The 13,418-nt window shown below is 45.5% G+C and overlaps 1 protein-coding gene across 2 annotated transcripts in view; it reads left to right on the top strand.

The window, feature by feature from the left end:
• Positions 1 to 289: 289 nt before the first annotated feature.
• The window catches only part of LOC111162367 (potassium voltage-gated channel subfamily H member 1), a 373,079-nt gene continuing 359,950 nt past the window's right edge, over positions 290 to 13,418 (top strand). For both annotated transcript variants that reach the window (XM_022526742.1, XM_022526743.1), the window contains exon 1: positions 290 to 368. In XM_022526742.1, coding sequence (XP_022382450.1) covers positions 290 to 368 — 79 coding nt within the window. The remainder of the gene's footprint in view (positions 369 to 13,418) is intronic.

Here is a 13,418-nt window from a genome sequence, read left to right on the forward strand (position 1 = left end):
CCGGTAGGGGGCGCCCCGTCCCAGGCGCCGGGGCTCCCTCCGCCCACCCGGAAGCGGCTGCGGCGAGGCGAGCCCCGCGCGAGTGCTCTGCGAGGCGGGCCGCAGGGAGGGAGGCGCGAAGAGGGCGCGAGGGTGGCCGCGGGAGGGAGCCGCCGCCCCTGGCCGCCCGGGTCCCCGCGGGGCGCATGGGGCGCTTGGAGCTGGGATCGCGCGAGGGCCCGGCGCCCAGCTTCCTGCTGCCGTGAGAAGCCGCGCCGGGACACCCCCAGGACTCCAAACTGCCGGGAGGATGACCATGGCCGGGGGCAGGAGAGGACTGGTGGCCCCGCAGAACACGTTTCTGGAGAACATTGTCCGGCGGTCCAGTGGTAAGAGGTGCATTCGGATTTCGGTTACCCAGGCTTTTTATCCGTGCCTCGATTGCCGCCGCCTCCCGCCGCTCGGCGCCAGCAGATGCAGTAGGACCCGGAGCTTTGCTGGGAGCCGCGGCGCGGGCGCCCGGGGCTGCCTCCCGGAGGCTGGGCTAGGTGCGTAGGGTGGGGCGAGGTCTGTGGGCCCCCGTCCCAAGAGGAGAGCTCTGCTGGGGACGCCTTTAGGGCTCTTCTCGCTTCTTCTCTGTCTCCTCTCCAGAGAGCGTGATAGCTGATGGGCAAAGTATTGGGAAAAGTGATGGGAAGCCGGACGCGGCAGGAGCGGCAGCGCGCTCCGCATCGGCACTGCCCACCCCTCCGCCGAGGCTCGTCGGGCTCCGGCTGCACCCCGGGCGCCGCCTCTCCCCAGGGAGAGCCAGCAGCAGAGAAGGCCACTCGGGTCTGCGCCCCCGAGGGATGGGGGCGGCAGTTGCTTCCACCTTCCATCCGGCAGCAGAAAAGTCCGAGGTGTGGGGACGCGGAGATACAGGGACTAGCTGCAGGTTACCCGGTTCCACCTCTTCACCCACCCACCCTCTTGGAGGTTAAGTTGAGGCTCCCGAGGGGCAGAGTTTCCTGGACTTATATGGGAAATGGAGCGCATAGGTGCAGAGCTGGCCAAACGATCACAGGAGCAAATCTGCCGTATAGTTCCTCTCTTCCAAACCTCAGCGGTGTTTTATGCCTATAAATCTTGCTCAGCTCTCCATTCCCAAGCTCACCAAGTGTGTCAGTCTATCCCTTACCCAGTAAACCAGTGTTCCCCGCTCCTCTCTTTCTCTGTGGCATTAAGAGGGACCGTGTCGTGAAGCGCTAGACTGTGAGAGTTCTAGCAGCAGGGATGGAAAAAGAAATATTTCGGATACCTTTAGGACCCACAGCAAAGCATCCTGGCTAACGCGCCTGGCAGAGCAGTTAGGAGGTGGCATCTGGAAGGTGCGGTGCACACCCTTTCGTCAAAGGGCTGGATGGAAAGGGGCCAAGAGCGGAGATATCTTCACGGGCTCTGGGACTCCTCTCCTTCCAGATGCAGATGATACGAAGAGTTGACTGAGGAAATAGGTTTTAAAAATGCGGAAATAGCGCAGCTTTAGAGCTTTAAGGAGGAGCTTGTGTTAAAATCATGGGCTTCTATTTGGATTTAGTTAGGGATTCAGGGGAAGAGCGTGAAAAGTGACTTATGCCTCCAAGAAATACTCTTTAATTAAAAAGTGTTGTAAGGTTAGCTTGCAACAAAAAACTTGTCAACTATGATAACATATTATTGTAGATTATTTAAATATTTTAGAAATGATCCTTTATCGTGTGCCTCTGAAGAATAAGAGTATTGAAGAATTTCTGGTTGGTCACCTTTCCCTTCAATGTCTTGTCCACTCAAACTTAGTGAGGTGGCTTTTAGAACAAGGTCACAGCTATGACCTGGGGATTCGAGGGGATGATAATTACTACACAAAGGGTCAAATGAACTCTTTTGTCATAAAAAAGCTAGAGGTGTTCATGCATTTTAAAAAATGAAATCACTGAGAGTTAACCTGCTGTGGTTATTGACCTGTTAGGGGCTGTGGAGACAGTCTTGCAGATTTGGGGATCCTAGTGTGCCTGACACCCAACTTTCTCATAAATATCAATGACAGTTCCATTTTTTGGGGGGGGAGTGTGGTGTGAAGAGGCTGTGTTCTTTAAGGTATAGGGGAAAGCTTATGTTTAATGTGCATCATATAATATTTTTGAGTGGAGAGAGAGGTAAAAATCTTATATGAAACAGTCATAAGGTTCATTGGGCTTGTAGGAGGACCTTAAGAATGGTGGAACCAGGGGCACCTGGGTGATTCAGTCCGAGGAGTGTCTCACTCTTGGTTTTAGCTCAGGTCCTGATCTCAGGGTCCTGGGATCAACGTCTGTGGTGGGCTCCCCACTCAGTGGGGAGTCTGCTTAAGGATTCTCCCTCCCTCTGCCCCTTCCCTGCTTGCACTTTCTGTCTCTCTTTCTAAAATAAATACATAAATCTTAAAAAGCAAAAAGAATGGTGAAATACCACACAAACATAAAATGAATCTCGGAGCTGAGATGGCAGAATACTCTAGTTGATTTTCTTAGAACCACTTCTCTCTAAGCATATATAGAATGTCAATAGACTAAGTAGCTGGGAATATTTTTAGTGTTGCCATTTTAATTTCAGCACCAATTCCAACAGCTTGACTTCAGTTAACCACCCAACCAAAGGACATCAACAACACAAACAAAACATCCTAGGAGAGCTGGATGAACTTTTTAAATTATCTATTATTTCAGAAGAAAATATTCTGGTCTTGACACGTGGGATATAAGCTTTTAGTGATCCCTTTCACCACATTTCCAAAACACAAATAGAAGAAAAATATGTGGACTCATGGAACTATCACAATATCTCCATGCATTATTTTATTTTACTGTGATGGAAAAAGGTCTATTTAAAAATATTGATTGTCTCCTCCCCAGATCCACTAGCCTTTTTTTGGACATTACAGTATTGAAATAGCAGTTTACCTTTAAATAGCAATACTTTTTGGATCATCTTAATTAAGCATTTTCTCCCAGTGGTCTTATTGCAGTATTTTTGTTCATCTATTACAGATCAGAAAACAGCCCTAGGAATAGTAAATGACTTATTCAAAGTGGGAGGCACACAGTGCCTGACGCAGGAGGTCTTTGGAGGCTATCATTCATCATTGTTTTTCCAGCCATAAGATTTAGCATGTGTAACTACTGTTATCCTTCAAAAACAACAAAATAAAACAACTACTCTCATTATATGTTTATGGATAATAAAACTGGCTTTGTCTTGGGCCATTTGAATATCTGGTGTCTGGAATATTATAACCTGTAGGGTTTGCTGCTATGTTGTCTGCCTCTCCTTCCCCATCTTTGTATACATGAAGAAAGTGAAGCAAGCACATTTCCTCAAATATTTAAGGGCAGAGCTGTTGAGACCCAAAGTCCCTTGACCCCAGTGTCATATTCCTCACGATACATTCTGCAACGACCTCCTTGTATTACCATTATGTTCTCTAGAGAAGCTTAATTTCCCAGTGGAGACTGAATAAAAATGTTATAACAACAAGAACACATCCATTTTGGCTAACATCCACACTGCCACATCCAAACAGAGTAACAGGGCAAAGGAGAAGCTAATTCTTTTAAGGGCAGCAGTTTCACCTTTGTCCATGGGTTAACTGAAGTCATCTGCAGGGTAACAGGCCCTTACTGATTCAAGCACCTGTTATAAAGTATTAAATAACTTGGATCCTCATATGCAAGCAGAAGAGGAGCAGTGTCTCCATTTTAGAATTTTAAGACCTGAGAATCTTGGGACACCTGGGTGGCTCGGTCAGTTAGGAGTCTGCTTTCACCTTAGGTCATGATCCCAAGGTCCTGAGATTGGGTCCTGCATCAGCTCCCTGCTCAGTGGGGAGCCTGCTTCTCCCTCTCCTGCTTCCCTTGCTTGTGCTCTCTTTCTCTCAAATAAACAAATAAAAATCTTAAAAAAAAAAAAAAGAATCCTTAAGTAATTTACCTCTAGTTAGTAAAAGGCAGAGTTAGAAAATGCAGTTAGAGGCCTGTCAGGGACTAGTCAGCAGCTGTGACAGGTTTGTTCATTTGAAAAGGACTTATTGAGCCCATTTCTTGAACACTGGGGATATAGTGGGAATCCAGAAACCCTCCTTACCCCTTAGAATTCTACATTCTAATGAAACTTGGTCCAAGCACCTTTCCACAGTGTTTCTGGTTGGAGCTCTTATTTAGGCCTGACATTGTGTTTAAAAAAAATTTTTTTTTAAGGTGTTTAATTGTCCTTGATGGGACTAAAATCTAGTTTAACTTTTTGTGAAGACCATTTGGAGGAGAGATTTAGTAATTATCTGTGGTTTGGATAGTTGCAAGTGGTTAGCAGGAATAAGTGACTATGCCCCAGATTTTGCTTATGGTCATGTCAGTGATCATTTCAAATCCTCCTTTTGACTTTCTAACCAGCCTGTTTCTCTTTATATTCATGATTGGAAAGTGTTTTTCCAGAATATTTTTTGATGGTTGCTTAAATCCAGGCACTTACTCTCTTATGAAGGCTGGCAGACTTTAGTGCCAGAAAACTACAAAAATATTACCCTAAATGGTCCCATCCTAGGCAGAACATATGTTTTAATGTTCGGAAACCTGTATCAAACAATTGTAGGTGCCAGTAAGAATCCATGCACATTAGCAGGAGTGAAACGTAGCACATTCTGGTACAGATTTCTGTACATGTATAATTTACAGATTGCTAAATCAGCTGTGTTTTTGTATAGTGTTAAGTTGGTTCAGGTTGTTGATATAATTAGTATACAAACAGGATGAAAGCCGCGGGTAATGTTGTGTCTCCTAGATATGTTGAGCCACGATAATATTTATAAAACAGAAAACTGGTTAAAATCCATTGTTGCTCTGAAAGGGGACTAGGTGGTAATCTGGATTATTACCAGCTCAGTGGAGCCTGTTTTTTTTCATGTAATGTGTTCTAAGATAACCTTCAGCCAAGGCTCCACTCTCTTGCTCTGAAAGCGTCAAAGAGTTAATTCTGGTGATTGATATCAGCTCGAAGATGGGGAGGATAAAGGCTTCTGAGTTAACGTGAGGCAATAACATTTCCATACTCCATGGTTTTTATGAAATCCTTCTATTTTGATAATCGATCATAAAAGAAGAAAAGCATTTGAGGAGCATTGTGGACAATTTGGATCTTTGCCTTTGTTCTGACACCAGCTCTTCATTTATGATTGGGCCTCATTTGACAGTGGTTTCTCCAGCATTACGGTGAAGTTCCTCAGTTTCCCCCCCATCCCCACCCCCGCCTCCGTCCTTTATTTTTGGTTAGTTAATGGCTTGTATGCAAACCCTTAAAAAATACTTGTTATTTTTTTTAAAGGAACAACTTTTGTGAAGTGAGTGTCTACTTTGTATGTTTAGGATATTTGGGCCATGTTATTGTTTTGAGTTTTGTTTTGTTTTGTTTCTTTAAGTGGCCGCACCTGTAACTGCTGAGAAAGAGAAATAGAATCATAGAATCTTAGGTCTGAAAGGACATTGTTTACTATTCGTTTTCCAGTGTTCCAATGTCTCCAGAACCTCCCTCTCAGTTTATCCAGCCCATGCTTGAATAGCTTCAGGGATGGGACACTCACTTTCTTACAAGGATTGTTCTGCTTTTAAGTAACTGTAATTGTGAACAGGTGTCTCTTGTCTTGCTTTGCCTTCCCTCCCCTCCCCTTCTTTTCTCTTTTCTCCTCCCTCCCCCCTCTTCTTCCTCCTCCTTTTTCTTTTCTTATTGTTATTCTTTGGTCTCACCTAAATCTGTCCTTTTACAGCTCTGCTCTGTTTGAGGTATGCCTCATAGAACAAAACTGACCTAGTTCACTCCTTTCTTCCACCCAAAAACCAGTTTGTTTTGTTTTTTTTTTGGTGGTAGTTATTTGGTAATAGTTGTCCTACCTTGATTCTTCTCCCCCCCCCTTTTTTAACCTTTTTTTTTAAATTTTATTTTTTATAAACATATAATGTATTTTTATCCCCAGAGGTACAGGTCTGTGAATCGCCAGGTTTACACACCTCACAGCATTTTTTTAACCTTTTTGATTGTATAATACCACAACAGAAAAGAACATAAAATAATTTTGTACAGCTCAACACATTTGTATAAAGTAAATACTGTGCTGTTGCCATCTATGCCAAGAAATAGAATCCTGCCAGCTCTCCAGAAGCCCCTGGAACCCTTCCTAATCCCAGCTCTCTTACCCCCCAAAGGGAGCCATCTTTTGATTTTATGCTGATCACTTTCTTGCTTTTCCTCCTAGCTTTACCACCTTGTTTCCTATTTCTGAATACCCATAGTTAATTTCTTATCCGTTGCTGAGGGTTTTATGCATGGGGCCACAGAGCATGTGTTCTCTGGTCAGCTGGAGATTTGCCCATGTTGTTACAGGTGCTGTTAGTTCATTTTCGCTGTGATGTCATAGTTGATGGTATGACTATACTACACATTTTATTTACCCCTTCTGCTCTTGATGGACATACATTGGTTCACAAACTCGCCTCTGGACACGGAGGGCAAGGATATACCGAAGAAAGAGGCAGAGCACTTCAGATGGGTAACTGGCAGGTTTAGTCAACAAGGGAACTTCCTTCAGAAGCTTGTCTTGGGCTGCTGAAAGTCAAGTAGATCTCCACACCCACTGCCAGAATCTGAAAAGTTTATATACAGGCCTTAACTGGGGTCAGCCATATATACAGCCCACATGGTATCTACCCCTTACTGTCTCAGGGCTACATGCTTGGAATGGCTCCCCCTGTGGGAGCTGTGAGCAGAACGTACATTTCCAGGGCAGGGGAAAGGGTGAGGTGCCTCTGATTGCCTGGATCCATCTGGCAGGTCAACCAGTGGTCACGTCATCTCCTTGACTTCCTCCAGCAACTTGTGAGTTGTTTCGAGTCTTATGCTATTCGTGCTGCTGCAGACATTCTTGGACATGTCTTTCCGGACACGTGGGCACAGGTTTCTCTTGTGTAGAGACTGGATATGTATGGTTTACTGTGGTAGAAGCTGCCCGCCAGTTGTTTGAAGGATCTGTATCAACTTACCGTCCCACCCTCGGCAAAGGGAGAGCTCGCATCACTCCACCTCCTTGCCAAAACTTGGCATTTTTGTCTTTTTCTCTTTGGTAGGGACATTGGCCAAAGAGTCTAGTAACTCATAAAACAGGGTCATTTAGAGTTATGTTAATAGTGAGCATATGAACAAAATGAAATGAAAACGAAACTTGCTCTTGTCCTTGGGGAGGCATCAGCATCGAGTGTGTGTTGAACTGTTCTCACAGTCTGAACTCCCTCACACACGCTGGTGAATGACCTGAAAGACTAGCACAGTTAGAATTGTGTGCGAAGGGTGCATGCAGGGGTGTGTGTGTGCGTGCAGACATGCGTGTGGATGTGTGTATTTAGGAACCCCGTTTTCTTAAACTGAGAATCACTAAACCCCAGGGATGGAGATTGTGGGAGCATCAGAGCTGGAAGTGAGAAGGAAATAGGAAGTGAATGAGTTAGGTTTATTTTAGCGAAAGATGGAAAATGACTGATGGAAAGAAGGGCAGAGATGAAGGAGGAATGAAAAATCAAAGACAAAGTAAAATGAAAAGTAAAGGCTTGCTCATGGGTTCAGCTTCACAAACATGGTGGACCTCCTTTGTGTCTCATACTGAGCTAGAGGCTGAGCATACCAAAATGAGGAGGACTTGTGATATTGGGGTTCATTGAGGGATTTATGATAAAGACCAACATGCCCTATAAACCTGGAAAGATTTAAGAAATGTTACGTCAGCTGAACACACACTACACTTTTTCCCCTTATAAATGCCTTACCCCCAAATTATTCTTAGATTTTTACAGCCATTTCTTTTTCTGCGAGATGGAATGTGGGATGACTAGATCACTGAAGTCAGTTTAAAGATTACAGAATGTGTGAATCTTTGTTTCGGTGGGTGGAAGTTCTCCTAAAAAAATCTTGTTCCTCTGGGATAGCTCATTGCTCTGACTTCTTTGGCATGCTCTCTTGGTTTGTTCACCCATTGTGAGTTTTCAGTTGTTGACTTTAAAAATAAAACGGTTATTTTACCAGCAGAAGTGGGTTGATTCAGGAATAGCAGAGAATTGCAATTTGGGACAAGCAGGCTATGGCAGAAATGACAGGATAGTCCAACAGAGGAGAGGAACGTTGTTTGATGGAGAAGAAGGAGGAAGTTGGAAGGGGTTGTTTCAAACAAACATTCATGGGAGAAAGGCAGAAATTCAGGGTGATGATGGTTTCTCATTCTCTGAGTTGCTGAGATGATCATTTCTTACAGGAGACACAGTGTACTTTGTTCCCTGTTGGGCCTGTAGCTGATGATGATTCTTTCCTGTTGAGGATTCTTCTGTTGGGGGTCTGTCTGTAATGGACAGTTTGTTTTTGTTTTTTTTTAATGCTGTTAGTCACCATACAGTACATCATTAGTTGTTTTTCTTTTTTTTTTTTTTATATCATTGGTTTTTGATGTAGTGTTCCATGACCCATTATATGCATAAAACCCTCAGTGGTCATTAGGACACATGCCTACCTTAATACTCATCACTGGGCTACTACATCCCCCCACCTCCTCCCCTCTGAAACCCTCAAATTGTTTCCTGGAGTCCATAGTCTCTCATGGTTCATCTCCTCCTCTGATCTACCCTGCTTCGGTTTTCCCTTCCTTCCTCTAATGTCCTCCATGCTATTCCTTATGTTCCACATATGAGTGAAACCATATGACAATTGTCTTTCTCTGCTTGACTTATTTCAGTCAGCATAATCCCCTCCAGTTCCATCCATGTTGATGCACATGGTGGGCATTCATCCTTCCTGATGGCTGAGTAATATTCCATTGTATATATGAAGCCCATCTTCTCAAATCTATAATGGACAGTTCTTGATGTTGAATGGTACCGTGGGAGAGCTCCCCTTTCTGGGCTCTCCACTCGCATTTTAGTAAGGTGTCCCTTTTTAAATTTTCACACAGCATGAGCTAGATGCTGGAATTTGTTTGGTGCTCTGGTGGTTCTCCATGTGCATGCAGTCTTGGCAAACCCACTGTGCTCTGACCAACTTTAGCATCTCCTCAGTTCTCATGGTCTCTGCTCTAACAGCCCCCCATTGCTGTTAATGATCAACTACCAAAAACTCTTCTGATTGGGTATTAGAGAGTTGTGCCAGTGATCAGGATGTTTGCTTACTCATCCTAAGATTGCTCATTTTGAAATTTCAAATGACAGTCTTTTGGTTAGTCCTGTGTTGCATAAAGCTGAGTTTGCAAACTAACAGAGTCAATTCTTCTTCTTTTTTTAGATTTTATTTATTTATTTGAAAGAGAGAGAGAGCAAGAGAGAGCATGAGAGCGGGTAGTGGCAGAAGGAAAGGGAGAAACAGACTCCCTGCTAAGCGGGGAGCCTGATGGCTTGATCCCCGGACCCTGGGATCATGACCTGAGCCGAAGGCAGATGCTTAACTGACTGAGTCACTGAAAGGCCCCTGACTCAATTCTATAATTATTAATGTAATTGTAACTGAGAGTGCCCCCAAACCATCATTTCTCACATCTTTTTAAAGGTCTTGTGATGATATCGGGTGCTTCTGTAAAGAATGGCCTCTCCTTCCTTCCTTCCTTCTCTGAAAGCAACAAACAAGCATAGGCACCCTGCCCTGACATTCAAGGGCTGGGGTCAGCATCTGGAAGATGTTTAGCTCCTGCTTGAGTTTGGTTTTTATTGTACATTACACAACCATGGCAAAGAAGATGGAGTTAATTTGAATGATAAGACTGTATTTATTTTATCTAAATAGATTTTTAAAAGAAGATTTTATGTATTTGTGAGAGAGAGAGAGCATAAGCCCGAGAGCGGCAGGGAGAGGGAGAAGCAGGCTCCCTGCTGAGCAAGGAGCCCAATGTGGGACTCGATCCCAGGACCATGGGATTGTGACCTAAGCTGAAGGCAGATGCTTAATCAACTGAGCCAGCAGGCGCCCCTCAAATATATTTTTCAGTTTCAGTTTTCTTTTGTTTCTTCTCAGCATTACTGGTATCAAATTGACTAGAGTTCTATCATGACAGTTGTGCTCTGAGCCTCTTCTTGGATCACTGTCCTGCCCATTTTCTCTTTGCCTCCCTGGAGTCATTCACTCTTCTTCTCCAACCTGCTCTGTGCCTATAAGGCTGACTTGTACGGATTATGTCCATAGGCTCCCCTGCTTTCTGGCTTCTGGCTGGCTTCAGCTTGTGGGGCGTACCACCATGAGACGGGAGGGAGATTTTATTTACTCTGTGCTATTTATTCTTCCAGTTTCCCCCCTCCCTCCCTCCTTCCCTCCATTGTAGACTAGCTGTTTTGCCTTGATTAACGGTTACATATCCAGCTCGCTCTCTTTGGGTTTGGGGAGGTTTGAATGTCTTACTAACCCTGGGGGTGCTCCGTGTCCCTGAAGTTTCCTCAGAGGTGTTCTGGGGGGGCAGGCAGCAGCCAGCTGGTACCCCCTCTTAAGATCTGATTATGCGCATCTCTTCCCCATTCTAGGTTCTGGGACATCAGCTGGGTAGCTGCAAACCTGCCCTGCTGGGAGCAATTCCCTCAGAAATCGGCAAATAGTATATATCATTTGCTGCTGCCGGCACCTCATACTTGCCTTTGTAAATAGTTGCGTCATTAAACACTCCTCTAGCTAACTAATTGAGTGTGCCATTTCCCTGCCGGGACTGATGGACAGAACCAGTCACTTGTTCTCTGGATCAAGTACTTTCTCAACCTTCTGTCCAGACCACTGTAATTCAAGGGGTTGAACTTGGTCGGCGGGGGGGTGTGTATTCAGGTACTTCTTTCAGCTTCACAAAAAACACCTGTGTTCTGCCTGCTGAAGACAGCGCGTCCTTGCTTTTCCGATTGGCAAGTTGGTCATCTGGAGGCTGGAGAGCTGCTTTCACTTTCCTTCTCCATCTTTCCTCACTGTCATGATCTCAGAAGTCACGGAAGACCATAAGTAAACTGAGAGTTTACCAGAGATGTCGGAAAGCAGGAACCGCTAGTTAGGAGCACTATTAGATTAGAGTTATTGGTTACAGTTGTGACCTTGGACAGATGGCCTTTCTCACATGTGTGCCTGGCCGAGTACCTGAGGTTTGCATGCTTTGCCTACTCTGACCTTCAGGGTGACTCTTGTCCTGTGGGTGCTTCTGTTATTGCCACTCTACCCTTGCAGATGCTGAGGTTTAAAGACACTAAGTCAATGGCCCTCAGTTACTTTCTAATAGTAGAATCCCTGGGATTCATTAAGAACACAGATTCTCAGGCCCTCATCCCGGGTGCATCAGAATCTCTGGGCGAGGGCCCAGTGCCTGTGTTTTCCTGAGCCTTCCACGCAGCTCTGAAGGCTGTCGCAGGCAGAGAACCACTGCTTTGAGACCCACCCCAGGCGGTTTTTTACTTGAGAGCCACAGGGTTGGCTGCTCGGTGAGTGGATGGAGGAGGGTGCCTGTTGGAGGGTGAGTGAACTTTTTCACTCACTGAAATAGCCTTTCGGTTATTGTTCCAGTTTTTCTCACATGCCCTTCCTGCCTCGTGTGGCAGCTAGTGTTTCAGGGTGTGAAATCTCTCCAGGGACCTGCGGGGCCCTGTTAGCCCCCTATGTGGCCAGATTCCTCTGGAATTTTGAAATTGTGGTTTCCTGTGCTGCACGTTTACTCCCCATCTACTTTTCATCTCCTGGAAACAGAGTTCATGCCTTCTCTTTGTTGTTGTGTATATTCCTTTCAGTTTTCAAGCTGTCATTCCAGAGCGAGGAGATACGCGGCGTGATCCATCAGCCATTTTGAAGTGGTAACTAATACCTTCTGAAGACCAAGGATTCCCTCAACTCTAGTCATTCTCCCTCTGTCAGATGAAATGACACCTGACGTTTTTCCCGCCTAGCGAGCACGGCCAGGGATTATGCTCTGGCCGGACTTTCAGAGTGTGGCATTTTTCTCTGTTGTTCTTTTTTTTTTTTTTTTTTTTTTTTTGACAGAGAGAGCAAGACACACAAACAGGCAGAGCAGCAGAAGGAGAGGGAGAAGCAGGCTCCCCACTGAGCAGGGAATCCGATGTAGGGCTCGATCCCAGGACCCTGGGATCATGACTTGAGCTGAAGACAGTTGCTTAACCAACTGAGCTACCCAGGCGCCCCTCTCTGTTGTTCTTGACGATGACAGAACTAAAACAATTTAGTGATGACTTTGATGTTCTTTATTTAAGAGAAAAGCAATGCATGGACTGGGGGAGTGCCCTGCCTCACAAGTGGCAGAGGCTCTTCTGGAGGGATTTGAGGGCAAGAGCAGTTTTTAAAGAAGAGGCAATGTGGAAACAGGGCAGCATGATGGCTTAGGAGGTCAGGGGGTTTCCTCACGAGACTAAAAGGTCTTCTAAGTAAGGTAGGCGAACTACAGCTGAGTTGGACAATTGGGATTGGTGTTGTGAGGTGTCCTTGACAGTGAGGCATAAGTGGGCTAACTTAAGTTTACATTTGTGACATGGGCTGGGCGACTGGTGCGGCCACCATTTTGTGGGTCCCAGCATATGAATTAGCTATCTCTCTCCTCAACTTCCCAATCCCAGCTTTCCTGTTGTCTCTAGTTATGCCTTCTCTTTGAATTTTCTGGTTTTCTTCTTTATCTCCCTCTGGCTCTTGGTCTCTGTCTCTCTCCTCAATCTCTCCTGCATGCTCTTCCAGTGGGCTTATGTTCTCTGCTCACTCACTCTCTAGGTCTTGCTGTAGGTATCTTGCTCTTGGGTGCCCATTCTCCAGCTGTGACTCACACTCTTGTACTCCCTGTTGGCTGTCTTCCATCTCCCCCACCCCCCACCAGTACTCCCTGTCCTTCTATTCCCTCTTTCTCTCCTCTCTCCTTCTGTCTTTCTGCTCATCTAGCCCTACTGCTGCTTGCCACAGATTATCTCTGTTTTCTGTCTCTGTTGCTCTCTGCATTTTGTCTATATCCCTGAGTGTCTGTTTTGATCTCTGCCACCTTCATCACTGTCTGTCATCTTGCTCCATCTCATTCCTGTCTCTCTTTGACTGTAGTCTCTGCCTCCATCTCTCCATCTCCGCCTTTGTCTGTCTGCCTCTTTTGGTCCAGTCCTCTCCTCACCTGCCTCAATAGATGCTCTTCTGCATATCCATCTGAGTGCCTTGCTTCTCTCCCAAGACCTCCTTTCTCCATTTACTGACTAGCACGTACGGGATCAACTGTACAGACCTCTTGGCCTTATTGTCTTGGTTTTTGTTCTGAGAGAATCTAATTGGCACAGCCCTGCCTATGGGTTGGTTGGGCAGTTGTCCCCTCCTGGTCTCATGTGCTGTGACTGGGACCTGGGTGGGCAATGGGGAGGGTAGGGAGTTATGTGATG

Source organism: Enhydra lutris, unplaced genomic scaffold, assembly GCF_002288905.1.
Source record: "Enhydra lutris kenyoni isolate GAN:26980312 unplaced genomic scaffold, ASM228890v2 scaffoldscaffold91, whole genome shotgun sequence".
NCBI lineage: Eukaryota > Metazoa > Chordata > Mammalia > Carnivora > Mustelidae > Enhydra > Enhydra lutris.